Source organism: Physella acuta, unplaced genomic scaffold (genome assembly GCF_028476545.2).
Source record: "Physella acuta isolate Inbredline_101_S28 unplaced genomic scaffold, ASM2847654v3 ptg001297l, whole genome shotgun sequence".
NCBI lineage: Eukaryota > Metazoa > Mollusca > Gastropoda > Physidae > Physella > Physella acuta.
In genome coordinates this window covers 313,974-340,494 of record NW_026732812.1, presented here as the reverse complement: position 1 = coordinate 340,494, position 26,521 = coordinate 313,974, and the positions used below count along the sequence as shown (strand labels likewise).

General features: G+C 34.1%; 4 protein-coding genes across 4 annotated transcripts; 2 read left to right on the top strand and 2 right to left on the bottom strand.

Moving 5' to 3' along the window:
- Positions 1–1,078: 1,078 nt before the first annotated feature.
- On the top strand, positions 1,079–2,426 carry LOC131958184 (E3 SUMO-protein ligase KIAA1586-like). Its single transcript, XM_059323057.1, has 2 exons — positions 1,079–2,293; positions 2,388–2,426. The coding sequence occupies exons 1-2, from the start codon at positions 1,079–1,081 to the stop codon at positions 2,424–2,426; spliced, it is 1,254 nt and encodes a 417-aa protein (XP_059179040.1).
- Positions 2,427–3,965: 1,539 nt separating this feature from the next.
- Positions 3,966–9,530, top strand: LOC131958172 (fas apoptotic inhibitory molecule 1). Its single transcript, XM_059323042.1, has 5 exons — positions 3,966–4,035; positions 4,636–4,776; positions 5,537–5,759; positions 7,143–7,192; positions 7,548–9,530. Exons 2-5 carry the CDS (start codon positions 4,666–4,668, stop codon positions 7,695–7,697), a joined length of 534 nt encoding a protein of 177 aa, XP_059179025.1. The 5' UTR covers positions 3,966–4,035; positions 4,636–4,665; the 3' UTR covers positions 7,698–9,530.
- A 614-nt stretch (positions 9,531–10,144) lies between these two features.
- LOC131958171 (metaxin-2) lies at positions 10,145–20,475 on the bottom strand. The gene is made up of 9 exons (XM_059323041.1): positions 20,377–20,475; positions 14,947–14,994; positions 14,200–14,319; positions 14,031–14,107; positions 13,525–13,617; positions 13,388–13,426; positions 12,940–13,065; positions 12,364–12,440; positions 10,145–11,867 (listed from the first exon to the last, which is right to left on the bottom strand). Exons 1-9 carry the CDS (start codon positions 20,432–20,434, stop codon positions 11,708–11,710), a joined length of 798 nt encoding a protein of 265 aa, XP_059179024.1. The 5' UTR covers positions 20,435–20,475; the 3' UTR covers positions 10,145–11,707.
- A 3,005-nt stretch (positions 20,476–23,480) lies between these two features.
- On the bottom strand, positions 23,481–25,970 carry LOC131958170 (uncharacterized). Its single transcript, XM_059323040.1, has 2 exons — positions 25,848–25,970; positions 23,481–25,259 (listed from the first exon to the last, which is right to left on the bottom strand). Exon 2 carries the CDS (start codon positions 25,243–25,245, stop codon positions 23,509–23,511), a length of 1,737 nt encoding a protein of 578 aa, XP_059179023.1. The 5' UTR covers positions 25,246–25,259; positions 25,848–25,970; the 3' UTR covers positions 23,481–23,508.
- Positions 25,971–26,521: the final 551 nt, after the last annotated feature.

The window sequence follows — 26,521 nt, the reverse complement described above, 5'->3', positions numbered from 1 at the left end:
ACTAAAAAAATTGTGGTCAGTGGCTTGAATGAAGCGACATTTTTAGTGCCTGTTTTGTTAAACAAACAGTCTTTGTGTTTTGGGACATAAATAGAAAACCCCGGATATAAATGACTGGCCTGGACCAAGCTGATACTTAAAGTTTCTGACCTCGGTTGTCATAGCACAGGTCTAGTTTATGACTTGCCTCTCACCTGAGCGGGGTACCGACCTGTCTGGGTGACACGCCCGCTGCTTGATTTAATGGTTTACACCAAAACTGACCGCAGCACTGACACCTAATACCTGCGGCTACTAGCTGACCATGCAAGGTTTTTTTTATTGCCACTGCCCTCCCCCATCTCCCAACCCCACCCATTTCCTTGATACTTTGACGATTTACCCAAGTCAGATGCAAATTCTACGCTACTAGAGGTGGATGTGTTTTTGCTCTTGGTTTAAGGATTTATATACTTTATATATCCAATTCTTGGGATTATTACGTGCACCTGGATTGAACTGTTTCAGTGTTCACAAACCGGTTTGGTAAATAAGGAATAAAAGTTTACTACTCTGTGCTATTTGAAAATGTTGAAAAGAAAAATGTGTGTAACAAGCGGTAAAACAATGCAGCAAAAAAAAAGCGAGAGATTCGTTTAAACTGGAATGGCTCAAAGTTAAAGTAATAACCGATACGCCCGATTCAAAGAATGTTTCAGTTGAATTAGGAAGCATCTATGAATATTCAGATGAGATTGGACTGAAGTGTAAGTTCTGTGCTGCTAGTGCGTGTAACAAAACCAACAAAGACAACGATTTCGTCACAGGAAAGCGTTGGGAATCATGGAAGCTTGACTACTGTAAACGTCATTTATTGTCTCGTGTTCATGTAGAAAATGTTGCGATTGTGTACAACCGCTCAAATGGGACTGGTCTTAAACGTCTGCTGGTTGAAACTAACAATGAGCGAGAAGAACGAATTGAACAAAATGAGCGCCAACGTTCAAACGAGGATCAAGTTCGAATCCTAATGGATAATGTTCTTCTCGCCATTAGGATGAACGCCTCGATGCTGTCGGTACAACTGATTCATAACCACATGGGGAAGTATGTTTCTATACCAGACAGTTGGCGAAGTAAGAACTACGCCTTTGAGTTTGTTGAAGCAATCAACAAGGTGGTTGTAAAGAACATACTGACAGAACTTCGAGTAGCATCGTTTCACACGCTTATAGTTGATGAAAGTACTGACATAACTGTACATAAAATGCTAATCCTTTATTTTAAATTTCGTCCAGTCAATTCTTTACTCTACAAAACCGTTTTTGGTGGAATAATTCAGCTTACCGCATGTGATGCCTCAGCTCTGGAGGCAGCCATAACACAGTACTACACTGAACATCAACTTGACATGAACCGCATGGTAATGATAACATCAGACGGGGCATCGGTTATGTTAGGCCGTAGGAAGGGATTAGCTGCTTTACTGAAGGCTAAGGTCCCCCATCTTGTTGAACAGCACTGTGTTGCTCATCGAGAAGACTTGGCACTTTCTGACGCTTGGAAAGATGTTAATTTGTTTAAAAATATTGAGGTTCTCTTACGCACGGTTTACACGTTATTTAGTCGATCTTCAGTTAAAAAGGGCGCACTTGAAGAATTGGCTAATGTGCATGATATGGATGTAATTTCTTTTCGACCAATTCATGAAGTTCGTTGGTTGTCACGTCACTTTGCTGTCAGTGCTTTTGTTAGAAATCTTGATGTCTTAGCTGCCTACTGTGAAGAACAAGTCCAAGACTGCAATGATCCTGTTTGTTGTTATATTTTGAAATCATTAAGAGATCCCCTGTATCAAGTTGCTCTGTATACCGTTAATGATGTATTAACTGAATTAGCTAATCTATCAATGTTGTTGCAGCGAAGTAATTTATCATCTATTGAAGCACATCAATTTTGCATTTCTAAAATACGCAAATTAGAAGCACAATACCTTAGTGAAGATGTTTATTGGAATGATAAAGCCAAGAAAATTTTGAATGAAAACGTAGGAATCGACACAAGACAAATCACACAGTTTATACGATCAGTCTGGGATCATTTAAATGTAAGGTTTCCAGGAGATGAACTTCAGTTTTGGTCAGCTTTTGATCATACTGGTTTAAAAAATTGTGCATTTGAGTTTGGCGTCAAAGAGATTAAAGAGCTGTGCGGAAAGTACAAAGATGTGTTACAAACAACAAATGAAGAGTCAATTATCACGCAATATAATGACTTCAAATTTCAGATCAGCGAAAAACTCAAATCAGGTTCAGTAAATTCACTATCCGAAATCGCAGGAGTTGCTTTAAACGATGAACAATTTAGCTCACTGGCAAAGTTAAGTGACATATGCTGTACTTTTCAAGCATCCAGCGCTGATTGCGAGCGAGGTTTTAGCCTTATGAACAGCATTAAAGTGCAAGCACGAAATAGACTTGAAGCGACACATTTAGGAAATCTAATGCGAATTAAATTATATCTAAATGCTGGAGAGGATGTGGATTTAAACAAAGCATATAAGGTGTGGAAGCAAGGCAAGGTTAGACGCGAGAAATTGCAATGAATGCCCCTGCAAGGTTAGCTAATTTTGTTTTCAAGTCAGCTTTTTAATATGGTTAAATGTAAAACTGTCGTATTTGTATTACCGTTATGGTATTAACATTATTAACATGATTGCATTACACTAACATATAGTAAGTCGACCACATAACCTCTTGTCTAAGTATAACTCTGAAAGTTTTTATTGTGTATTTTATTTTATTTTGATGGGATTCGTATCTTCTTTTAATTGCAATAGTTTCACGAGTCCAACACATTATTCTATTAATTTATCAAAATGCATGCCTTCATTACTCTGCTTAATTGCAAGCCTAAACATACATATTAACTTGCCCAAGTCATTTTTAGCACCGCGCACACAACATATTTTTTGCACACACACTCTTGGTCCTTAGAGGGAACATTGATGGTGAATAGGTATTTTTTTGTTAGTAGATCCTCTATATATAAAAATGGGGGGGGGGGGCACCCTTTTTTGCATGTTTTATGTAGAACATTCGAAACTGGCAATATTTACGAAAAGGCATAAGCCTAATTCCTATAGAGATATATTAACACTGAAATCAAGCATTGATTTTGTGGTTGTATAAAATGCAGTACCTTTTTGGACTACTGGCAGAGGCGTAGCGACCCTTCCCGGCGCCCGGGGACAAACTTTCGATTTGCACCCCCCCCCCCCTCGAACTTTTCATTTGCACCCCCCCCTCAAACTTTCAATTTGGCGCCCTCCTAAGGTCGGCGCCCGGGGACATATGTCCCCCCCTCGCCCCGCCCCCCCCCCTCGCTACGCCTCTGACTACTAGCTTTGAGGCATAGTGTCCAAGAATAGAGCTCTCGATTAAATAATGTCCAACAGCAAAGCTCTGGATTAAAATATATAGTTCCCATTTCCTACCAGACGGCCCGGCCCATAGGGTTAGGGTTAGGGTTGGTTTAGGGTTGGGGTACGAAAATACAGACATTTTCATGCCAATTATTTATGGCATGTACCAATTTCATCATCGTCAATAAAATAGGCCTATAGGCTAAATGTTCAAGTTTCATATGCGAATTTTAAAATAATCCATTTTAGGTGGCGGAGGGGGGGGGGGTTAATTTTTTTTTTGCAGGGCTTATGTGGAAAAGATCCTTATTTTGATTTTGACCCTATCAAAAAAAAAAAAAATCAGTAGAATTTATGTTAGAAATAACAGATGATTTTTGATAGCGTTTATTTTGTAAAGAAACTGGCTCTGATCTAGGTTTGTATAATTTATTGGTGATCAATAATTTTAATTGTGTTTTATAATGATCATTCAATTATTTTTTTCTCTCACTCTTTTGGAATGGAGGGGAGTAGGCTATATACTAAATCTCTAAAAGAAAAGTTTAGGCTAGCCTAGGAATATAAACCGGAAATGTTATGTTGCTGGGCAGCGTTATACTAAAACTATTCTTTCGCGATTTCACGATCAAGTAAGTTTAAAGATCTAGAATAGATCTTGAATCTAGATCTACATAGAATCTAGACCTAGATTTAAGTGTAATACTTCTAGAAATAGTACTATCTACACATCTGTTGTATTTTAAATATTAAATAATTAAATAATTTTTTTCCTCGCTTCACGTTCATATGCAGTTGAGCGTATTTTATTAGGCCCCCCTATTTAATATTATAATTTATATAGTATATAGGCCTAATATATAATATATATAAACACAACCGAAACACACAAAAACATTAGGAAGCTATTTACTTTAACTTTATTAGTATGGCGCACCTAACAATATATTAATATATTTTACTCACAAGATGACAAAAACATTTTCATTTTATTACACCAATCTAAATTAATTTAATAATTAGATACACAATCAATATTTTGCAGTATGTATGTAATATGTATTGTTACATTGTAACAGTACATGAATGGTGTATGGTTTCATGATTAGATTGTTATAATCACTTAGGCAAAACAGTAAAACTTAAAAAATCTTATTATTGTTAATGATATACTTAAATTGTCTTATATATTTGATTTTGATGTAGCTGTAGGCCTGTTTTTTCTTCTTCAGGATACTAAAGAAAAGTTAGTCAGGAAAAACATGTCTGACCTTGTTGCCACCTGGGACATCAGTCTCAGTGATGGTATACACACCATAGAATTCGAACATGGCACTACTACAGGCAAGCGAATCATCAGAGTGGATGGAAAGGTTAATTTAACAGTACTTAAATAAAATTAATTAAAAACTGCTTCTGTATAATTTTTGTCAAGTTTCTCTGACAATAAACATAAGGATGTATACAACAAAAATATAATTTCCAAATTCTTATACAAATTGCTGAATGAAGATATTATTGTAAATGTGATTTTTTTTTCTGCTTTTAGGGGAAGGGTTGTAATATTTTTATGGCTAGGACTAAGTCAACAGAATTAGGGTACCAATATAAGATATAACCTCTATTATTTACTACTAATTAGTTCTAAACTCTCTATTATAAACTCTCTAATATACGTCTGTAAATAGTGATAAAAGAGAAGAGCCTATATATTTCTAAAGCCACAAGGTTAGGTTAGTCCATTGCCTCTTCTGTGACATAGGCGGTCAACAAGAGCTTTTCAGGCAACTATATTCTAGTCTCTATCTGTCTGCATGCAGATCCAACTTTCTTGATTGTATTCTTCTTCCAAGTTATGCCTTCATTTTTTTATCCCTGTAGATTCCAGATGAGGTTTTGTCTTGTTATGCTGGATGCAGTCTTCTCGAGTGTCTGGCCAGTCATTCTCAATTTTTTCTGGAGGATTTCTTTGTCAGCTGGTAGTTGGTGTGTTTGCTGCCTCAAGCTAACTTTCTGCGATTTCATCATTTTATAAATATAAGAACTCAAAATATTAAATAGATATAATATTTCAATACAGTTCTGATATGTTTGACCAAAATTTCTTGTAATTTTTAGTTTTTTACTTTCCAGGATATTTATCGTCAGGACTGGATGTTTAAACTGGTTGGTAGAGAGCATTTTCAGGTTGGAAAAACCAAGTGTGTCATATCTATAGATGCCGTCAGTGGATTCTCCTATGAGTACACGCTTGAAGTAAATGGCAAACCTTTGAAGAAGTTCAAGGAAAACCAAAGCAAAATCATGAAAACTTGGGTAGTCTATGTAGCAGGCAATGGAATGAGAGTAGTTTTAGGTAAGTAACAAAAGCACTAATTATCGAAAGACAAATAAAATTATATATATGGAACTGTGAATAAATACACTTTTTTTAAAAGGCCTGACAAGTTATGTCCGCAACCTTCATGTAGTGTTTACTAAACTCCACTCCATCCCAGTGTCCCACCAAGTCTCAGACATGTTTTTATCGTTTAAAAAAACGATTCCAGCCGAGCATGTCTCTGACCACACTATCCCTTCATATGCTTAGGACAAACAACAGGTGCACTCTACTTCACCTGCCCTGTGCCCCGCGAGGTCCTGATAGTCAACCTTATCATTCACATGTAGGCCTTAGGAAAAATAATTGAAAACATTGTTTTAAAAAAAAAAATATCTTTTTACTATTACTAAACTCATAGTTCTAAACTTTTATATAAACTGTGGTTAATCTACCGATGAATATATCAATAAATTAATTAACGGCTTTAAATTAGTTTGTAATTAATAGTGTGTTTAAGAAGGAACAATATTTACCACTCAAAATACCATTTTACAGCTCTACACATAATGAAGATTCTCCCCAATAACAAATCAGAAAAACAAACAAACAAAAAAATGAGTTATCAAACATCACTATTCAGTCAAAGTTAAGCCATTGTTCTAAAAATTTAAAACAAATGTGGTTAATCTACCTATGAATAAATCAATAAATTAATTAACGTCTTTAAATAAATGTGTGATTAACAGTCTGTCTGCAATAAAAAATTATTCTCTACCTACATACTATTTTACAGCCCCCCATTTAAAGCAGTTTCCTTACAGTAAGAAATCAGACAAACAAATAAATATTCAAACATGTAAACAAAGTTGAGTTTTAGTAGTATTAGATAGATTTCAAATTTAATTTTCTCCCTAAATATTAGAATACAGATATGTAGCTTATGAACTTTTTAAGTTGTTGCATTCTATAGGCCTTCTATTCACAGAAGCAGCAAACCAGACAAAGCATTGGACAAATTTTTACTGTTCATCATGCACAAATATTTTGTTGCTGTTATTCATTTTAGTTTAATGTAGCTAATTAAAATATAAAGCCACAACAGCCTTTTCCTAACTTGGAGTTTATGCAAAAAAAAAATGTTACCTTGCCACTATCCACTTTTTTACCCATTATAATTACCCATTTGAATATAATATTTTTCAAAGAACTGTAGAGTTTGTTTTGATAGTTTAATTCAGTAAGCCTGCATTTTTTATGTTATAATAATATTAAAAATGTTTTTATGTCATTTACTTTTCTTATTGCACTATAGTGTATTAAGTGTTTAATATGTAAAACTATTTTAAAATTATGTCATTTAGTACTTAAAATTATTTGACTGTACCTGTATTAATTGTATGCATTTATATCTTGCAGAAAAAGACACATTAGATGTTTGGGTGAATGGAACCAAAGTGGACACAACGGTAAGCATTACTATCTTCTTTATAATTTATACCAAAGTAAATCTTACCTTACTCTTTGATTCACTGTACACTAAGTCTATAATTCTATTTTAAATTGAAACCATATCAATTTGCAATTTTTAAAAAATGAAAATTATTTTAATGATCACTTAGATTGTGTAAAATATTTTTTTCAGTCTTTTTTTTTTAAATAATTTTTTGACTTAGTGAATTTTAAGTATTTTATTGAATAAAGTCCAAATATTTACAATAAGCATAGAAGTTTTGTAATTTTGACTTCTTGGATTTCTTTATAAGTACAAGGAATTGCTATATTCTCATGTTTAAAAAATTTGCTCATATTATTTAATTTAAGGGAGAATTTGTTGATGATGGCACCGAAACGCATTTTGAGATTGGAAATCACCCTGCTTACATCAAGGCAGTTACAACTGGAAAAAGAAGAGACGGAATAGTTCACCAGTTATTTGTTGATGGAATTGAGATCCCTTTAGCTAAAGAATAAGAGTGTGAATATTTCAAACTCATATTTTTTAGCTTTTTAAATTTTGTTTTGTATATATTTAAAGATATTTTTATAGTTAATTTGCTATATGGAAATAGGGGTGTTAATACATTTCATAAATGTTTTACAAAGCTTAAATAATGGACGACTTAAATTGTTTAAGTTGTTTTTTCTTTTTGCTGTAGCTAAACTTATACATGCAAATTATGTATGATTTTTAATTTACTAGACGATGACTTTTACAAAACATACCTGACCCAAACATTATATGACAAAATAAAGGTTTTTCTTTATCGTAAAGGATAAAAGAAAAGTTTATTAGTTAAATAATTGTTTTTTTATAGAGGTTATAGGGTAAGTTCCCACATTATTATTTATTTCATTTACTGAAAATATGAATATATTTTACTAAAAAATAATTGCTTTTGTTATTTGAAGACTTTAGTCAATAACCTCAAATAGTAATTGTTTTGTTGAATAGCGAATGTTTGCATTAGAAAGAATTTAAACTGTTGTTACATGATTTATCTTCAGAAGTTCATTAAGAAGAAGATATTCTACTCAATTGCTATGAATCTCACTTCTTAGCGATAAATACCTTTAACTGTTGAAATTTGACTTCTAAATTATTATTAACATTTTACTTAAATGATACCTACTGGGGCCTTTTTCAGGTACTATTGTGGGTATTTTTATTAAACGTTTCTTTATTTTTATGCTTAATTAACTGTTGTAATATTTATTCAATTTATATAGTTTGATGTTTAAATACCTACACTATCAAAGTGCCTAGGTCTTATCAAAATAAACTGATGTATTGTGTGTTTTAACCAACATTCACATACTTATTACATTATTTTGTACATTAAATCTACACCCATAAATTACCCATGCAGCATTTTTTTTTTCATTATTTTAAATTAAGTTCAAACTCAATTAACTTCATTATGCTTTCCTTTTAACTTACAGAATTTGCTCGAGTATAATATAGAGGGGTATCTGAAGATAAATTTCAGTATTCTTTAAATTTAGTCATTAAAACTTTGTGCAATCTAATGGAGCTATTCATACCTATCTTTTCATAATGGGTTTTTTGGTGATCAGAAAATAAGTAGGCTTTATCATAGCCTAGTTCTGGACCAGCATTTGTTTTCTTTTTCCAATACAGTGTTGTGTGACACACCAACTTATGTCACAGCCATACTTTCCACCGGAAGATTTCCTATCAACACCATTTTGGTGTCATGACAAATTACATTCACAATCATATTGATTCACACGAACTTATTTTGTATCACTAAATAATACACTCTGCAAACACTATATGGTAATTGTTTTGTATATAAAATAAATATAAGCAGTGTTGAAGTGCAGGATATATGCATGTATTTATTAATGATATTTTTATTTTGTATGACTGTCAGTCAACAGAGCAGTAATGGTGATAAATATTTCTATTCTTGTAACAGTGAATCCACAAGGGATTTAATTTTTTTTTTAAATCTACCTATGCAATTCACAGAACTAAATTTATTTTACAAAACTTCTAGAGTGGGTCTAGTTAAAGAGACTCAAATGGTATTTAATGGCTATATTTACCTACATTGTAAACAAAGTAGCTTAAGGATTTTGTGTGTTATTTATATAGGTGTGTAGGTATTTCTTCACCATTATTTGACAAGGTTTTCATTTGTTTGTAGAAATTAGTGTGTGGATCATTTTTTACCAATTCTTTGACAAAGGATTTTATTTATGAAGTCTGGTATCATACATGTTTAGCTTACACACTGCAGTTCATTGAACTACTCCATTAAATAATGAGAATTATAAATTTTCAATGTTTTTTTTAGATATCTTTTGTAAGAATTGTTTCAATATGTATGTGTAAATTTATTTACTTCCACTTCAACAAATTTTATATGATTATAGAACTACCAACAATTGGTTCATAAAAGTTCACTCCTTTTCACTAGAAAAACTATTCTAAATATGTTTGGCAAAATAACTGGTTATGCGCTATTGCGACCATTGACTCCGATTTCAGCTTGGTTTTCTTTTTAGATTTGCTTCCATAGCCTTTGTCAAACCAAGACCAAACGACAAGGCAGCAGTTGTTTAATTTTGGAGTTGTCTCTCCTAGAAGAGTGGCTGTCCCCACCTAACGAGCCTCATATGCCCGCGGGTTTGAACTCGAGACTAACAGCTCATTAATTTCAAACAACTTTGTCTTGACAAAAAAATTGCAACTTTACAGCAATCAGACTGAATAGTCATATTTAAACCATCCCTTTGTAAAAAAACTTTTTAAACACATCTTGCTTGAGCATCATCTCAAAATGGAAACATTGCTCAAAACAGATTATTAAAGGATGAACAATAATGTTTAGTAAACTTCATTGAATAACTGCTTAATAACCTAGACAAAGATTTTAACAATAAAACAAGAAAAAATGTGGAAGAATGTTTAATTTAAATCACATGAGAAATAAATACAATGGTACTGAGATAACATGGTTAAAAAGTGTGCTAGTGTTTTAAAGGTTACCTTAACTACAACTTAATGTGCAGTAGTTAAAATAGGAATAATGTAATGATCTTGTAACTTCTAAAACAACGAACAAGGTAAGGTTGTCAGTATTTACTTTGTTAAACATCACATTTTTAATTAACAGCTAATGCTGTCGACCTCTATAATAAAATATTAAACATTGAATAATATATCAAAGTCATTTACTAAGTGGTCAAACTCTAGTTTCAAGCAGAAGAAGATGTAATACAACACCATTTCAAAATAATTACCTTCCTAGTCTTGATTATAATTTTAGTTATACCAAAGTGAACTATTCTAAAAGAAAAGTAATACAATAAACCAACATTCAACCAGGGGTGAACAAAGTTAAAGATTTCTTCTAGCCAACAAACTACACTGTCATGCAATGATGTATTTATATTTAAATTATCCGTTGTAAACTGAGACTTTTTAAAAGACACCATTGCCAGGAGACAAGTTGGGGTTAAGTGACGTGAGCAAGACAACAAACTATAAGTGTCCACTGAAATGCCTCATAGCTTAAAGCTAGGTAAACAAAGGGATGAGTCACCTGATGTTATCAAAACACAGCTGTTTACTAGAAGGTTTGGACTGAATCTTCATTTCACAGAAAAGTTACTTCGCACTAATCCTAAAGTACAACTGGCCTTTATTCTAAAGGATATTTAAAAGTGTTTGTAAAAGTATTGATTGGACAGCAAACAGCATCAAAATGATGTACATATCCCTGAAACAGTCTGTCATATTGAATTAGGTTAGCGAACACTAATACTGAACATATATGTAATACCAAACTGCTGCTCATTTTAACTTGTACTTAAATTAACTATCAACTTGTCATTTAAACAATCAATGTTAATGAAACATTTGAGTTACATTTTTACATCATTTATTTGATACATTATTGAAAATGAGGAATCTGATAAAAATAATTTTACGAACCAAAAGCTACTTTACTCATGGTTGTTCAAACATAAACAAAAAATTCTGAACAAATCTACCAAGAGTCAATCAACCCATGCCACATTTAATGTGCCATGTTCAGATCAAAAGTAATGAGATGAAAAAAAAAATAATTAAATTAACTTGCAAGGAAAAAAAAATTGAGTTAAGTTTTTGTTTAAATAAACTTTAATAAGATCTAACAGTCTTAGTTAAAGCCACATGTCTTCATGAAATCCTTGTCTTTGACTCTGGAAATGAGGCGTTTGCTAGGCATGGTCAGATATCAACTATACAAATAAACTGTACTCAAACCACAGTTACAATCCTTGGTAATGTTAATTATTTACTTTTATTTACATGAATGTAAAAATTTCTTTAAACTGACTTTAAATAGTTTTGAAAAGTTGCATTTTTATAGTCTGAGATAGTCCTTTCATAGATTTTAAAGAAAGGAAAGTACAATCCATATTGTGAAAGAACAATATTTTGCATCACCAAAAAGCTACTAAATTATTTAATCAAATCCTAACTTGAAGTATTTATCCTCTATCCTTTTACAGAACATGGCCAGGTTGCTGAACTCCTGAACTACTGATGTGAAATATCCTCCAGGTAAAATTGTTGTCACAAGTGTGTACAGGTGACCAAAGACCATGGCGTCTAATTCTGTGGGTCTAGAAACAAAAATAAAAACTTACTTTTAAAAATTAAATACATCTTAAAATTACAAGCAGATATTTATATTTGTATTAAAAAAATTGTATTCGGATGGAAATGCTGTAAGAAAATGCATGTAGATACTGAAATTTCATGCTGGAAGAGGCTGAAAGGATAAGAAGGAATAGGGAACAGCTGAAAAGAATGGCAGGTGACCAAGGAGAGTGGAAAACTTTGACAGCGGCCCATTGATCTGCAAGGAACAAAAAGGAAAAACGTTGATGAGTTACTTGAATTATAAAACAAATTACACCAGGCATTTCAACAATCAAATATAACACTGCATAAAGCAAAGTACATTAGCAAATACAGTGAGTAATAACAATAATTAGAGTATATTCTTGTAAGTATGAAACAGAGCAGAATGGTCTCTGATACTGGTCACATACAGTCTTTCTATTTTGAAACTAAAATAAAGAAATAAACATAAACTTGTAAAGAATCTGGCCTTACTTAGCACCAAAGAAGAATTCCTTCTTGTCTAGTCGTTCTGATAATGCCTGACAGCACACCTTCACTTCCTCACACACCTGAGAAGAGTTTGTAACAATTCAGGCTTTTTTTTAACAGTTATTTAACTGGTAGTGTATTATAAAATATTTAAAGAGAATCATTTATTTTCTACTTTTTAGTTCATTATTACATGAAAGCTTGTTATTAAAACGTTTTTTATGAATTATTTCAGTTCTTTAATAAAAAAAAATTATTTAAATAGAATTGCTAGACTAAAATCCATTGGGCACCTGATGAACATGATAATGCACATATAAAAGTGCGGAATAGTTGGATAGGACAGCCTACTAATTTAGACAAAATTTTAATTGATTCATAAAAAATTAATTAGGCATCCAATTAAGCCAAGTCTATTGTCAGATTGCATTGTCTTCATGTCTTGACCCACGTGCCAACTTTGAAACGAAATTTCGCTCAGGCGTTTTGATCTAGACTGACTGATGATGAACAGAGCGAGGAAGCAAGTTACATAAAAGCTTGTAAAAAAGAAACAGAAAGTATTCAATTAAAAACTACCTCTGGAACAGTTTTATTAGACCACTCATTAGCTTTCAACCTTGCTCGAACTTCTTTCTGTTTTCTCCAGGGTAGGATCCAACTCAAAGGCCAAGGATATGAACAACCATAGCGCGGTTTAGTCACCTAAAACATACACATGGACTGGAGTAGTGTTATGAAGATACATTAAGTAGCTTACTGAATATAGTAAAATTCATGACATCAGTCACCGAAAGAAAAATGTGAAAACAATTTTAAAAAATAATAAGAGCTTTGATACAATGAAAAATGTGTTTAAAAAATAATTACTCTAACTTGCTTATATGCTCTACAATTTAGTATTTAATTTTATCAAATTGTCTTAAAATATTTGGACACTTTAGAGAAACATACTTGGTGATAACTGTTTCACAAAATTTAGTAGGTTGTAAACACTTAATGTGCGTAAAAATGTATGTATAAATACCTCATTTGCAATTTCAGGATTCAGCCAAGCCATGTACAGCTAAACAAAACAAAAAATGTAATATACATCATTTGTAATGTAGTCTAATTATTTTCTGTGAAATGAAGTAATAACAAATTTCTATATAAGTATCTTACCTCAGCATTGCCAAGAATATTTTCAATCATTGACATGTAGGCTCTCATTTCTGATCTTTCATTGTCTGGCATTTCTCGAGTTAGATAGAAGCCCTGTTTATTTTAATTAAATATTTTAATTCTTGATAACTAAAAATCATGGTTTAAATTTTCTAGAAGCAAAAGAATGGCAGATCTATTATAAATAAAAATGAATTGGACCAATACAGACTTATTAAAAATTTCATTATCATCTCTTCCCATTCATGCCCAAAACACATGTGGCAGATGAAGTAGAGTTCATCTGTTTAATGACCTCTGCATTCAAGTAGATAGTGTAGTCAGCACTATGCCCAGCCGCCTTGGTTTCTCCAACTTGAGTCAGGTACCCCCATCAGAGCTGGATGGAATCAGGGGCACCCTACAGTCTCCCCAGGACTTGAACTAGAGACTTTCAGGTTAGCAGTTGACCATGCCGTCCCAATTTAAAACTTGATGATACAACAAACTTTATAACGAAAAATTACCTTTGTATTGACAAATCCTACCACTGGCTCAAACTCAGAAACTAAATAAGGCCCCACTTGAATGAAAGGTACTTTCCCTGCAAGTGTTGATAAATAAAGATAGTTAGAATCAAATTTACCCCATGGCTAGGACTATTGGTACAGCCAACCTAATGGGGCAGTATATTACCGGATGGTGACATCTCTTCTGCATTTGTTCTTTGTTCCACACGAAACTTGAGACCACACATGTGTAAGAAAGTCTCCACTGCAAGGCACTGTGCATAGTCAGGCAAAGTTATCTGCTCCACTGTTAGAAATATAGATAACTCGTGAATCAGTCAATGTTGTTAATGAATGTTTTGGTACTTCAATGATTGTATCAAAGTGATTTCTGTGAGTATTGATTTCAGTTCCAGACAGTGGTACCAGCAAAAAATAATTTTAAAAAAAATAAGTTAAGATACATTACATTATACAAACAGTGATATTAGTACAGTGAAAAACATAAATGTAGCAGTAAATCAAATTTTTTTCAAAGGATAGCTGACTTGCAACTGTGTAGAGCTGATCTTATGGCTTTACCAGTTACTGGCTGACTTTTTAAATTGTTTACTGAGTAGAGTCCAATCAAAAGATTACCTATACTGTATAGGTGGTAACACTTTATCTACATGATATTTAGAAGTTTGATTTTTCTAAAAAAAAAAACATCTGTCTACATGTTATCAAACACTCATTATTACAAATATAGTTGGCACACCTAACTGAGATTCATAAGCTGTACAGATGGCACAAATTCCTAAGCATTCAACTGAATTTAGACTTCTAGTCCCTACATTATACCAAGTGTTTAAATGAAGACAGCAATCTAAAATAAAATGATTAAATGTTCATTAAGGCAATTATTATGAGTCAAATCTCAAAAGAAACTTACGTTGATACTGTTGATAAAGAATAACATCTTCTGGCCAAGGCTCTGAAGCTGAAAAATTTTAAACAATCTTTTAAAAATGTCTATGCCTGCTTGCAGCATAAAAATTAAAGCTGGCTGCTCTGAATTAATAAGCTGGCTTGTAATCAATTTTCAATCATAATTACCAGGCCTATTCATGAATTATTAAATCATGAACACACGTACAGTATTGTAAAACATAAAGGTCATATATAACACGTTGGGTCCATTGGTCTATTCTATCAACATGTAAGAGCAACACTATTTATACTAATGTTTATTTGGGTTTTTTTTTTTAACTCATTCATTTTTGTCTGAAATGCTTATAACCCAGGTATTTTAGTTTAAAAAAAAAAATTATTATCATTTTTAGAGAATAGTATTTCTATAGGTTTATTATTAGTATTTTCTCTTGAAGAAAAAAAAGACACATAATGTGCCTTAGAAATACAGCAGTGTCTGGATCTTTCTAAAGTAGAATCTTGACCTAACTGCTATACCTAGGGTAATCTATATAGCATCGGAAATTATCCGGTAATGTTTGTTTAGTTTAGAAAACATTCGTTTTTGTAAACCATAGTTTATTTGACCGTTGAAAAATAAAGCTTAAAATATAGAGCATCTAGATCTAGGCTAGTCTAGCTCAAGTCATTGGTTACGCAGCGAGGAAAACAACCCGAATCGTCAGCCAAGCTGCGATCACCCCCATTTAACCTCTCAGGTTGCTTTAGTAGCCTTAGTTATAGTATTTACAGTGTCCCGCACATATGTAGAAGCTATTTATAGTTAACCTAATTATAAACAGCTTTGATTGGTTGGTTTTATTCGTCTCATCCCAGACCTAGTGTTTTCATCCGGGGGAACTGGGATTACCGGCTGACATCATACCTGAACTTAAAAATTTAAAAACTTGTCTTCCAGAAGGAGAAAACAAAAGAACTTGACCTGAATATATTTAGAAATGGACATGTGTACACGTACAGCAGATGGCAGATACCGGTAATTTCATATAAAACATCCAAATAATTATATTACAAAGCAATAAACAGACGATGACCGTTACGAGAGTTGACCGATCAGAGGAAATCTACTCTAGATCTAGATCTTCTAGATCTAGATGAGTAGGGGGTAGATCTAGGTAGAGGCGCTATTTCATTTTTCTAGCGTTTCGCAATGGACACCAGCGAGTTGACGAGATTCCTTCCATAATGTTGTTGACATGGAATAAAAACGTGCTTTTTAGATTTAGACCATAAAAAAAATTAAAAAAAAAACTTAAGCCTAAAATTAATTTAGAAATTTTGTATTTTTAGAATAAATGCTATAAAAGTTGCAAATCCAGAGAATTTGAAAATAATTTGTTGAGTTTAAGGCTACATTTCTATTTATTTTCATCAAGCCTAAGTTATAACCGGATGTTTCACTTTCGTAAGACAAATATTGATTGGCTGTATGTATAGTAACTTAGTGATCGATAACTATTTGTTTACAAAACTTTGCAGATCAAGTTTTTAAATTCTATTAGTATTTTGAGCTTACAATGTGTACAATAAAATTTATGGCGGCCTATCCAATAGCAGGATGCCATTGTTTATGTCGCCATTACACGTGAAAACCAAATTGTTTTTGCTTTTTTTTAATTTTTATTTAGGCCTAGTTACCGAAAATATTATTAAAATTAATTAAAAGCATCAAATACATCCAATCTTTAGTAAAGTCCGAAAAAAAAACAGACAGGCAGAATTTTATAACCATATTAATTTGTAACTAGATCTACGCCGTGCGTGATTTTTAAATTAATTTATTTATAAATTTATGGACCTCTCAAATGGGACAAATAGTCAAATACTCAAATACTAGCGATACTCACTAACTTGAAAGCGTCCTTGGTTGCTAACCAGAAAATGGCTACCACACCTTGGCCTACGATTGGGCAATTTTTTCTGCTTTGTTCGAGAGACCACCTTAACATTAATTTTAAAAATAATTATCACGCGAAAAATGGCGTTTTTTTCGCGTATTTTAAGCTATCTGAAGATGTCAAACCTATTTTTGGCAGAATTTTTTTTTTTAAATTTGCTTCCGACCAGGGAAGTCAAACGTAAACATGGGTATAGTTTGAGTTGTTTAAAAACTTTAAATAAAGGACTATTAGGTGTCTAAATGGCACTGTAAGGTAGGGTATTATTAGATTGATGGTTTAGTGAAAAAAAAATGCAAATATTATGTGCCGATTTTAAGAAATCGGCCTCCTAAAAAGGTCACTGAAAGCACGTGTTTTTTTATTGTGACGTCATCGCTATTGTTACGGAAGCTGTACAGTAGTATCCTCTCGCTGCTTATATAATTGTGTTTTCTTTTCACTTGACACACTTTTCAGCTTATTTTGCTAGCGTAATTAGACTAATTAAGCCTAATTATGGATATTTCACTTTGCTTTTGGATTATACTATGACTCTAAAACCACAACGATCTGTTATTTTATTTTTTTTGTTGTTCCCTGGAATTAGATCTAGTAGTGAGCGTTGGTCTTTATGTGCTTATTTAGTAAAAATATTTAGGCCTAATTATTTGTTTTTAAATTTGTTATAGCTTAATTAATTTGTTTTACTTCTTATTGATTTTATAAATTTTAATTAGGCTAATTATAATATTATTTTCACTGGTCTTCGTTGATACATTTATTTAATATTAGGCTTAGTAAAGTTAATATTATTACGATTTTAGAGGCCTGATAGATAAATTAAATGATTTTAGCGTTGGGTCTAAGTTTACATTACTAATTAGTATTTAGTAAACCAAGTACGCATGGACTAGGACATGTATGTGTGTGCTGTGCCCGCGCTGTGGCGGGCGAAGCCTCTCTCGCTGACAAACCAGCGCGAGCGAGCGAGTCGTGTGTCACACTTGGTCTGTGTCGATGTTTGGAATGCATAGGCATATGCCTAATTCTCGCTCTCGGGTAATCAATTTTTATGCGCTGACATTTGAAAAATCAAATGACAAATAGACACACATCTTAATTAAATACATTTAATGTGAACTTTACAGGGTTCCCACGCAGCCGGGAAACCGGGAATTTCGATGAATAGCCGGGAAATATCTTTAAAAACCGGCATATCTTGCTTCTCAGGGTTTTTTTCCTTTCGGGTGTCGCGAGATTCGAACCTGGGTAAGTCCTATCCAATCGCTAGTCTCGCAGTGACTCGTGAACCCGTTAGGACGTATAAAACTTGTCTCGCCGGTTCTCGTGGTGCCTCTTTACCGTTGATCTGTTTTCCACCCATCACACATGCGTACATGGTACATCTATGCTAGCATAGGCTAGGGTTACCCATCATTGGCGTGACGTCATTTTTTTTTTCATTGTTTTTTTTTTTACGATTAGTTTAAAATTTAGTTTAGGCTACACGTGGTTTTTTTTTTTGGCTTATTTGAACTCGCCGTGTAGTCTAGAGATGGACCTACATAAACTGTATTATAAGGACTAGGATCGCACGCGAGTACAGTTTTGTTTAATATTGTTACCTATTTTAAGGATAACTGTTCTAGCAGAATATATAACTGTTAGCCAGTGATACTGAATTTGGGAGAAACACAGATTTAAAAAAAAACACGAAATTTGCAAAAGCCAGCCTTTCTTGCGTTCATGAGAAAAAAATTAAAGGCTAGTGACGTCACCAACAATGTGAAATGCGTAGATGGTCAATTACAATTATTTCATGGAGTGGGGAGATAAAAAATTAACAACTGGAGTAAATAGGGCTTTCTTGAACTCACTGTGACCCCAAGTAGGCCCACGCGTTCATACCGCAAGGTGGTTGAGGGGGGGGGGGGAGATAAAGTGACGTCATCAGCTATCTCAAATAGCAGTTGACGTATGCTATAGGCCTTCACAATGACCTCTCAACGTTGTCTAGTTGTGGGGAGGGGGGATGCCATACCGTCAAGGCTTTTGAAAAGCATACATAATGATGTATTTACTATTGTCTTAGTATGGGTCTGCTTGGCTTAGAAGTTGTTTTTTTTTTAATTTTTTTTTTCTTTTTCAAAATACTATTTATTTTTAAAATGCCATAGGATCTAATTTCAGTTATTCTGGTTGATCTCATTTGGGTTCGTCCATAAATGACGTCACACTCGTAAGGGGGGGGGTCCGTAATTTTGTGACGGCTGACATTTTTAAAATCAAATAGACACACATCTTAATTAAATACATTTAATGTGAACTTTATATTAATCTAGACCTACAATACTAATTATAACTTGGGATAACCAAGTACTTGGACTAGATTTAGCGCATGCTCACACTGTGCTGTGAGTTTTCTCTCGCTGGTTGACAAAAGAACGCAGGCGGGCTAGCGATGTTTGTAATTTGCATATATCTTCGCTCACAGGCGATCATTTTAATGCGATTGGCCTCTTTTTATTTTATAGGCCTAATTAATTGTATTTGATAGGCTAACTTTTCTGGTTGACAAAACTAAGCGAGCGAGATGTCTGTCACGCGCACTGCCCGTGACGCTGTTTAGAATGTATTTTTCGCTAACTTGATGAATTTGAATGCTATTGCAGTGTTTTTTAAAATAAATCAAATACTTACAAATCTTTACATTTTAAACTGAGCATAGACAAAACTTTGTAAATAACACACCTGTCCCAAGTGAAGTGAGAGAAGAGGGTTAGATTAATTTTACAATGACATCGCAATATTTTATGAATTGCCCTAATTAAGCATTGCTAAAACACTTACACTAGTTAATAAAACATGCATGGGATTGAATATCTTTAAAAAGATTAGATCTATACTATATATTCTTGAACATGTTGTTCATTAATTTGAATTTAGTTTTCCTTTTTAAACACCCTTCCATTTAAAAAAAAATTAAATAAAATATTTAAAAATTCTAGATCTAGATCTAATTCCATTATGTGATTTTTTATTCTGACGAAGACAGTGTCCATACGAATAGAAATGTGGTAATAAAATCAAATGTACTGTGCATATTCTGCTAAAATCAAATCAGCTGCAAGGTCAACCCTGCAGAGTTCGTCTCTTCAGAAAAGTAATGGCGATCTGGTTGTCACGGATTATTTGGCTTGCAATGCTTGGAGTGGCCAATTAATAAAAATCAGTAATTAAGCTCCAAATGAGTTTATTTTCAACAAATTAAGTATTTGATTGATTAGAGATTGATCTCTAGTTTCCATTGGTAATGTTTAAATCGAAAAATAACGAAATTTAAAATTAGTGAGTATCTCTATCAAATACTGTTAAAATACCTTTTTGAGACTTTTCTCGCTGGTGTCCATTTACCAAAACCCCCTTAAACGATAGATTACCGAACCTATACTTAAATATTAGTCTCATTATCATTAGGCCTATACAGATTAATTACTTCGTATTCATACCTCCAATAGTTGCCTGCATAGACAGCTCTACCAGTCCACCAAGAGTTCCTAGAGACATGACTTTGAAAGGGTCCTGCTATCGGACACCGGTAAAAACATAAAGTCTTTTGTGATGAAAATCACTTTCAAGATAATAGTATAAAGTGATTTCCTGTTGAAGAGCTCCATGCAATTTTTTTTTTTTTTTTTTAAATGTTTCATTCAATAATTTTAACACGCCAAAATCAGTGCTTCTTAACCTTTTTATAGGTACCTTACTCGACCAGTTTCATTTGCGTATTCACAAAATCCAATCGTGAATCATACGGGTCTGGTGTATCTTGTCAGTGAAGTAGGCAGGGGGAGGGGGGTTGGGGGGATCCCCATCAGTAAACAAAATTATTGTCATAATACCACTGTAACTTACTTAAATCTATTTCTGAAACAGTATATATGTATAATTGTATATGCAAGTTTAGAACAGCCATCTAAAAACTGACACCATATTCACTCTGAGTTGGTTATCCCCCCCCCCCCCCCAAGTCACCACCAGAACGGGACAAGCCCTATTTGTGTAGAGCGACATTAATGTCACCTACACCTGGGTAACTGGGTAAGATAATAGACCTAAACAGAGATATTTAAAATTAAAGTACTGTTTTTTTAGCGCAATTTCCATACGGACAATTGCGATTATTAACTCGTCATTTCTGGATGGATGGATGGATGGATGAATGGATGTGTGTCTGCAGCTTTAAGTCGTAACTCCTCCTCAACGAAGCAATATTGAGGACTAGTTCCAAAAGCAAATATGTTAATGAAGTTCCTAGAATGATTGTGGATATCCCGGAAAAGCCAAAATTCATCGAAAAAATGCAGTTTTTTGCCCATATCTCGGCAACCAGACGACTTAGCGACTTGAAACATTTACCAATCGATTCCTGTCATAATTTAGAACAATATTGCCGAAGAAAGTTTTCAAAAATATCCTTTCGTTCGGTCACACAAAAAATTTTAAACTTAAATAAACACCTACAAACCGATCGTTCTCCTAGCTTGAACGCACCCCAGCATTATACGTCTTTGTGATCACTATCTATTTTTAGATAACATAAGGAAGTTGCGCTTAAATTGTCACTAGACTTTTTATTAACTTGTTTTTAAAGGTATAAATAACATAACAGATGATAACTCTAAACGCTTTTAAAACAAAATATTTAGGCCTAAATCTCACCCGAAATGAGTTAGAGCAAATTTTTTTGAGTGATTGGTTGTCTCATGATATGATGTAATAGGTTAAATTACTAAATTAGGAAATGGATTAATAAATAATTAATTTTAAATTTAGTGAGAGAGTCTACTAATATATATATATATATATATATATATATATATATATAAGAGGCGTAGCGAGGTGGGGCGGGTGGGGTACATATGTCCCCGGGCGCCGACCCTAGGGGGGCGCCAAATTGGGTTAGAAAAAAATTAAAAGTTCATTTTAGCTGCAGTTTTGCATTATAAATATAAAAAAATATATGTAGGGGGGGGGGAGGCCGGTTGACAGTTTGCCCCCGGGCGCCGGAAAGGGTCACTACGCCTCTGATATATATATATATATATATATATATATATATATATATATATATATATATATATATATATATATATATATATAATGCTGGAAAAAATATTAACCTCGCCCCTCCGTGAGACGATCTGTGTCTTGGGCTTGCACTTATAGATATGATCATTCGTTCTGAACAAGTTATACTTATGCCTATAATGACCAACATTAACGATAAATCATCGTTATTTTGATTAAACACGGCATTATAGAGGTTTTCCATCAAGTATTTTCCATCATTCACCGCCTTTCATTAAGCCTACAAGTCAGAAATTGCCGACCCATCTGAGTTGACTTCATAAAGCTTTACTACCTCCGTAGCACATCATATAGGCCAACCCTATATCACTAATAAGGGGGATTTTGGTTTCGACATTTTGACAACAAAGGATAATTAAAATGCACTGAAAAGTACTTGTCTTTCTAGTTATTTAAATAAAAGTGTATTAATCAATTATTAAAATTGCATTATTCAATATTTACAGAAAATCATACATTTTCGACTTTTTAATGCATTATTACATTAAAGCTTGCTATTAAAACGTATTTTATGCATTTGTTTTTCAATGACACTTTATAGATTATTCCTCATAGCTTGTTAGAGATTTCATGAGCGACAAATCCCTTTAAAAAAAAGTTTACATTATTTTCTTATTTTTAGTGCATTTAAAATGTAGTTGAAATTGTATTATACATGTTTTAAAAAGTGTTTTACTTTCTAAATTTTAGTTATTCGTTCTACGAATGAAATTTTTACTTAACATCAAACCCGATCGATTAAAAGACGATTTTCTGCGCCTTCTGTGTCCGTGGCTAGATTCTCAAGTAAGAAAGTCAACCAGCCATAGCGGTTCACCGTCAACAGCTAGTACTTAACATTGCCATTTATCATTTGATTATTGAACTTAATACACTTTTACTTACATTTTAATGACTAAAAAATGTTCCCCTTTCAAACCTGAAGAGATAGTGTGGCCAGCACTATGCCCAGCCGCCTTTACTTTCCCTAATGTTAGGTACACATCAGAGATAGGTGTACCCAGTGAAGGTCTACTGACTTGAACCCGGATTCGAACTCGAGACTTACGGGTTAGCAGTCCAGCTCTCTACCGCTAGACCACTTCGTCCCATAATGACTAATCTAATGTCAAAATATTTTTTTTTAAAGTTATTAGATTTGCCAAAAACAAATAGGTATCTTTAGCTACTTAGTTCGTGGTCGACTCTGAGACAAAAAATTCAACCATCCTTGACGAACATTTCATTGATGTAGCGTTCGTTTGTGTTTTTTTTTTTAAAATAAATAACCTAATTAGACTAAAAAATAGATATCGTTGCATTGTGATGGAAGAAGAACGAAAGCTTGAGCGACATGGCTGCATTCGATTAAAATTGAGTAACAAGACTTGCTACAACTCAAACCCACAATAAAACAAATGACGAAAAAACAAACAAAACAAACAGACAGTGTGAACTAAGTACAAAGGACAAAGCAAAAATATGAAGTGCTGAGTTTATTATATATATAGTTAACCAGATAACTGGAGCTTCTCGAGGTGAGTTTGGTTGTAGGCCTCGATATCGACCTTAGGAGGCTCAAGCTTCACCAGTGGAACATCGTTAGGCAGAGCCTTGGCGACGTGAGTGGAGTTCTGGTATATGACACCAGGCACGTCCTCGCCACGGTCGGCTGATCGCTTTTTTTGACGATTCGGTATAGCGTCCCAACGGAACTCGGTGTGCGTGCCAATGACGTCATCAAACCTGCCATTAACCGTGAAGACGTACCTGTTTTCATTACACAGATCGTTGATTAAATTTTGTGCGTACGGGTAGGCGTTTCTCAAGTCGTTCCACAGCCAAGGCTGTGAGTTGGTTTCGCTTTGTCGTTTCAGGGCTGTGTAGAAGGGAGTGCCGGCGTCGCCGAATCTGTAGTTAAACGTGGGACGAGCTCCGCTAAACCGATGCTGGAAATGGTAGTTGGTATCGATACTGTTTGCTTTTCCACCCCAACGCAGGAAACCTTGAAGCTCGGTGGAGAACTTTACTAAAACAGTGGCCGTGTAGGTGACTGATCTTCTAGTTTTGAACATCATAAGATTCCATTTAACGGCGGTATACGGCTTCAAAGTTTTCGATTCGGTTAACTCAAAGGTTTTTGTCTGCTGATTATTTGTCGAATCTGATGTCGAGGTGGTGGTCTCGTAGTTGAACGTGTAGTGGACCGACCCTCCGGGACCCCCTGTGGCTGAAGGAGGTGTGTAGCTGATTTGGAAACCCCCCTCGTGGCTCTCTTTCCAAGAGCTTGTTTTCGTGTGGGTGACGCTACGGACACTGGTCTCAGATCTCTTGACCGTTTTGACGGAATCATGCGGGTCATTGTTATAAACGGGACCAGAGTCAATCGTTTCGGGAGTTAACTCTTGTAACACAGGGGTTCCGAATTTGATGTCTTTTATAGCAAAGCTCCAATCACTGTATGCAATGCTCAAACGTCTATCATTCATGAAGCCCTCACAGCGTCCACTTTTATCAGCGTGCCAAGTGTCGCCGTGTCTTCTAAAATCTTCTCCAACATACGGTGCTCTACAACCCGAGCACCAGCCGTAACCCAAATAATGAGCCAGATAAGACATGTCCGACATCGTGGTGTCCATGATGCGAGTCTTCACCTTGTACATCTCGTCCAGTCCTTCAGGCCCCCCTGCAGTCTTGCAGCACCTCAGTTTCTCTAAGCAGAAGAGTTTATCACAAGTACCGCGATATATACCAGCGACATAGTAGTCGTTGTTACATTTACATAAGCCTTTGTTATCAAAACATAAACCGATGTCATGGTCATAACAGTGTCCGTGGTATGGGGGGTGGTCGGCTGGTTTAGCACATCTCCCTTCTTCAATGTTAAATAACTGGCCCTTGTTGTTTCCACTTCTGTACAAACCATGCAGGAAATAACCAGCTGGACAATGAGCCCAAGTATTGTCTCTGTCAAACGCTAGCCACCAATCAGCGTACACGATTTGTGTTTTAGAGTTTGACCAAGGCCAGTTTCTACTACAACATTCCGCTTCTTCCAACAACTCCAAGGAGTCGTCGTTCCAACTGCTTCTGTCGTTTCTATAAAAACCCGTGATGAAATCATTCCCATCTTTGCAAGTCGATAGTCCCTGCCTGTCAAAGCTTGACCACCAGTTTGATCTGCTACAGGCAGCGTCAGCTCTGTAAACCACGAGAGCCAACAACGCGACCGTCACAGCCAAAATCATCTTAACTGCAAAACCTGTTAAAAAAAGATAACTGTTGACATTAAATAAGAAAAAGAAGCTAAATGTGAATTTTGAAAAAAAAATTCTAGTTACTAACATTTAAATTTTACTATTAAATACGGAAGTTTATGTTCCATTAAGAGAAAAAGTCCATGAGCTACGGAGATTGTTTCAGAATAGACCTTCCCCCTACGAAAGATCATTTTTCAAATAATCTTAATGTTTTTTTTAATTAAATCAAACGGTTATAATTACAGAGATGTACTGTTGTTCAAAATTAGTTACGTATATTAATTAAATAGTTATGAAAATTATTAAATCACAATAATAAAAACAGAACAACAATTTTGAAATGGAAAACAACAGCAGCAACAAGTCGTTGGCTTCGGTTCGAATACAGAGACCATATATGTTTAATGCATTTTATCTCTCTGTGAATATGCAAGCGGTTTCATACAAAAAAAAATATTGGAACAGGTATAAGCAGCAGCTGTACGAAATCTTGGACATATGCCTTGAATTATTTATTAGTGGTTGATATCTTTATTTATAAATGCTCTTAATCTATCGACCTTTTAATCAGCCTGCAATTTTATACTCACGGTAATTTAGTAGACCAAGTACACTTCAGTTGTATAATCGGCTGTCCAGACGAGTTCCAAAATATTGTCGACTGAATAAGAAATCTTTTTGTTTTATGTTAAAATCTCTTATGTGCGACCATTTATATAGCCAGGCTTCCTGATTAGCGTCACCGGAAGAACGTAGATAGGCTTCCGGAGTAGGGGTAGCGGGTAGGATGTAGCTAGGTTTGTGGGGAAAGAGAGCGACGAGTGCACAAAAGACACAAGGCAAAAGAAAGCAAGGAAGGAGCGTGGCGGGGAAGCAGCAGGCAGAGGCAGGACTGTCATGGGGGACTGCCAAAACAAAAATTGCCGGTGACCGACAAAAGTGGAGGGAGCTTTCTATGGCGGCCGCATGTGTTTTTGGCACAAAAAGGAAACGATTATATACATATACACATATATATATATATATATATATATATATATATATATATATATATATATATATATATATATATATATGTCTGTGTGTGTGTGTGTGTAGAGAAATATTTCAGCCACCGGCTGAAATGCTTTGGGGGCCCATATATATATATATATATATATATATATATATATATATATATATATATATATATATATATATATAAATAAATATATATATATATATATATATATATATATATATATATATATATATATATATATAT

Bases quoted from the DNA above. Each gene is read 5' to 3' on its own strand.
- LOC131958172 (XM_059323042.1), top strand. From the start codon at position 4,666: ATGTCTGACCTTGTTGCCACCTGGGACATCAGTCTCAGTGATGGTATA. The intron at 4,777-5,536 runs GTTAATTTAACA...TTTACTTTCCAG, and splicing joins TCATCAGAGTGGATGGAAAG to GATATTTATCGTCAGGACTG. The intron at 7,193-7,547 runs GTAAGCATTACT...ATTTAATTTAAG, and splicing joins GAACCAAAGTGGACACAACG to GGAGAATTTGTTGATGATGG.
- LOC131958184 (XM_059323057.1), top strand. From the start codon at position 1,079: ATGGGGAAGTATGTTTCTATACCAGACAGTTGGCGAAGTAAGAACTAC. The intron at 2,294-2,387 runs GTAAATTCACTA...GTACTTTTCAAG, and splicing joins AAAAACTCAAATCAGGTTCA to CATCCAGCGCTGATTGCGAG.
- LOC131958171 (XM_059323041.1), bottom strand. From the start codon at position 20,434: ATGTCTCTAGGAACTCTTGGTGGACTGGTAGAGCTGTCTATGCAGGCA. The intron at 13,066-13,387 runs GTATTTATACAT...TGTATGTTTTAG, and splicing joins ATCCTGAAATTGCAAATGAG to GTGACTAAACCGCGCTATGG. The intron at 11,868-12,363 runs GTAAGGCCAGAT...TTTTGTTTCTAG, and splicing joins GAATTCTTCTTTGGTGCTAA to ACCCACAGAATTAGACGCCA.
- LOC131958170 (XM_059323040.1), bottom strand. From the start codon at position 25,245: ATGATTTTGGCTGTGACGGTCGCGTTGTTGGCTCTCGTGGTTTACAGA.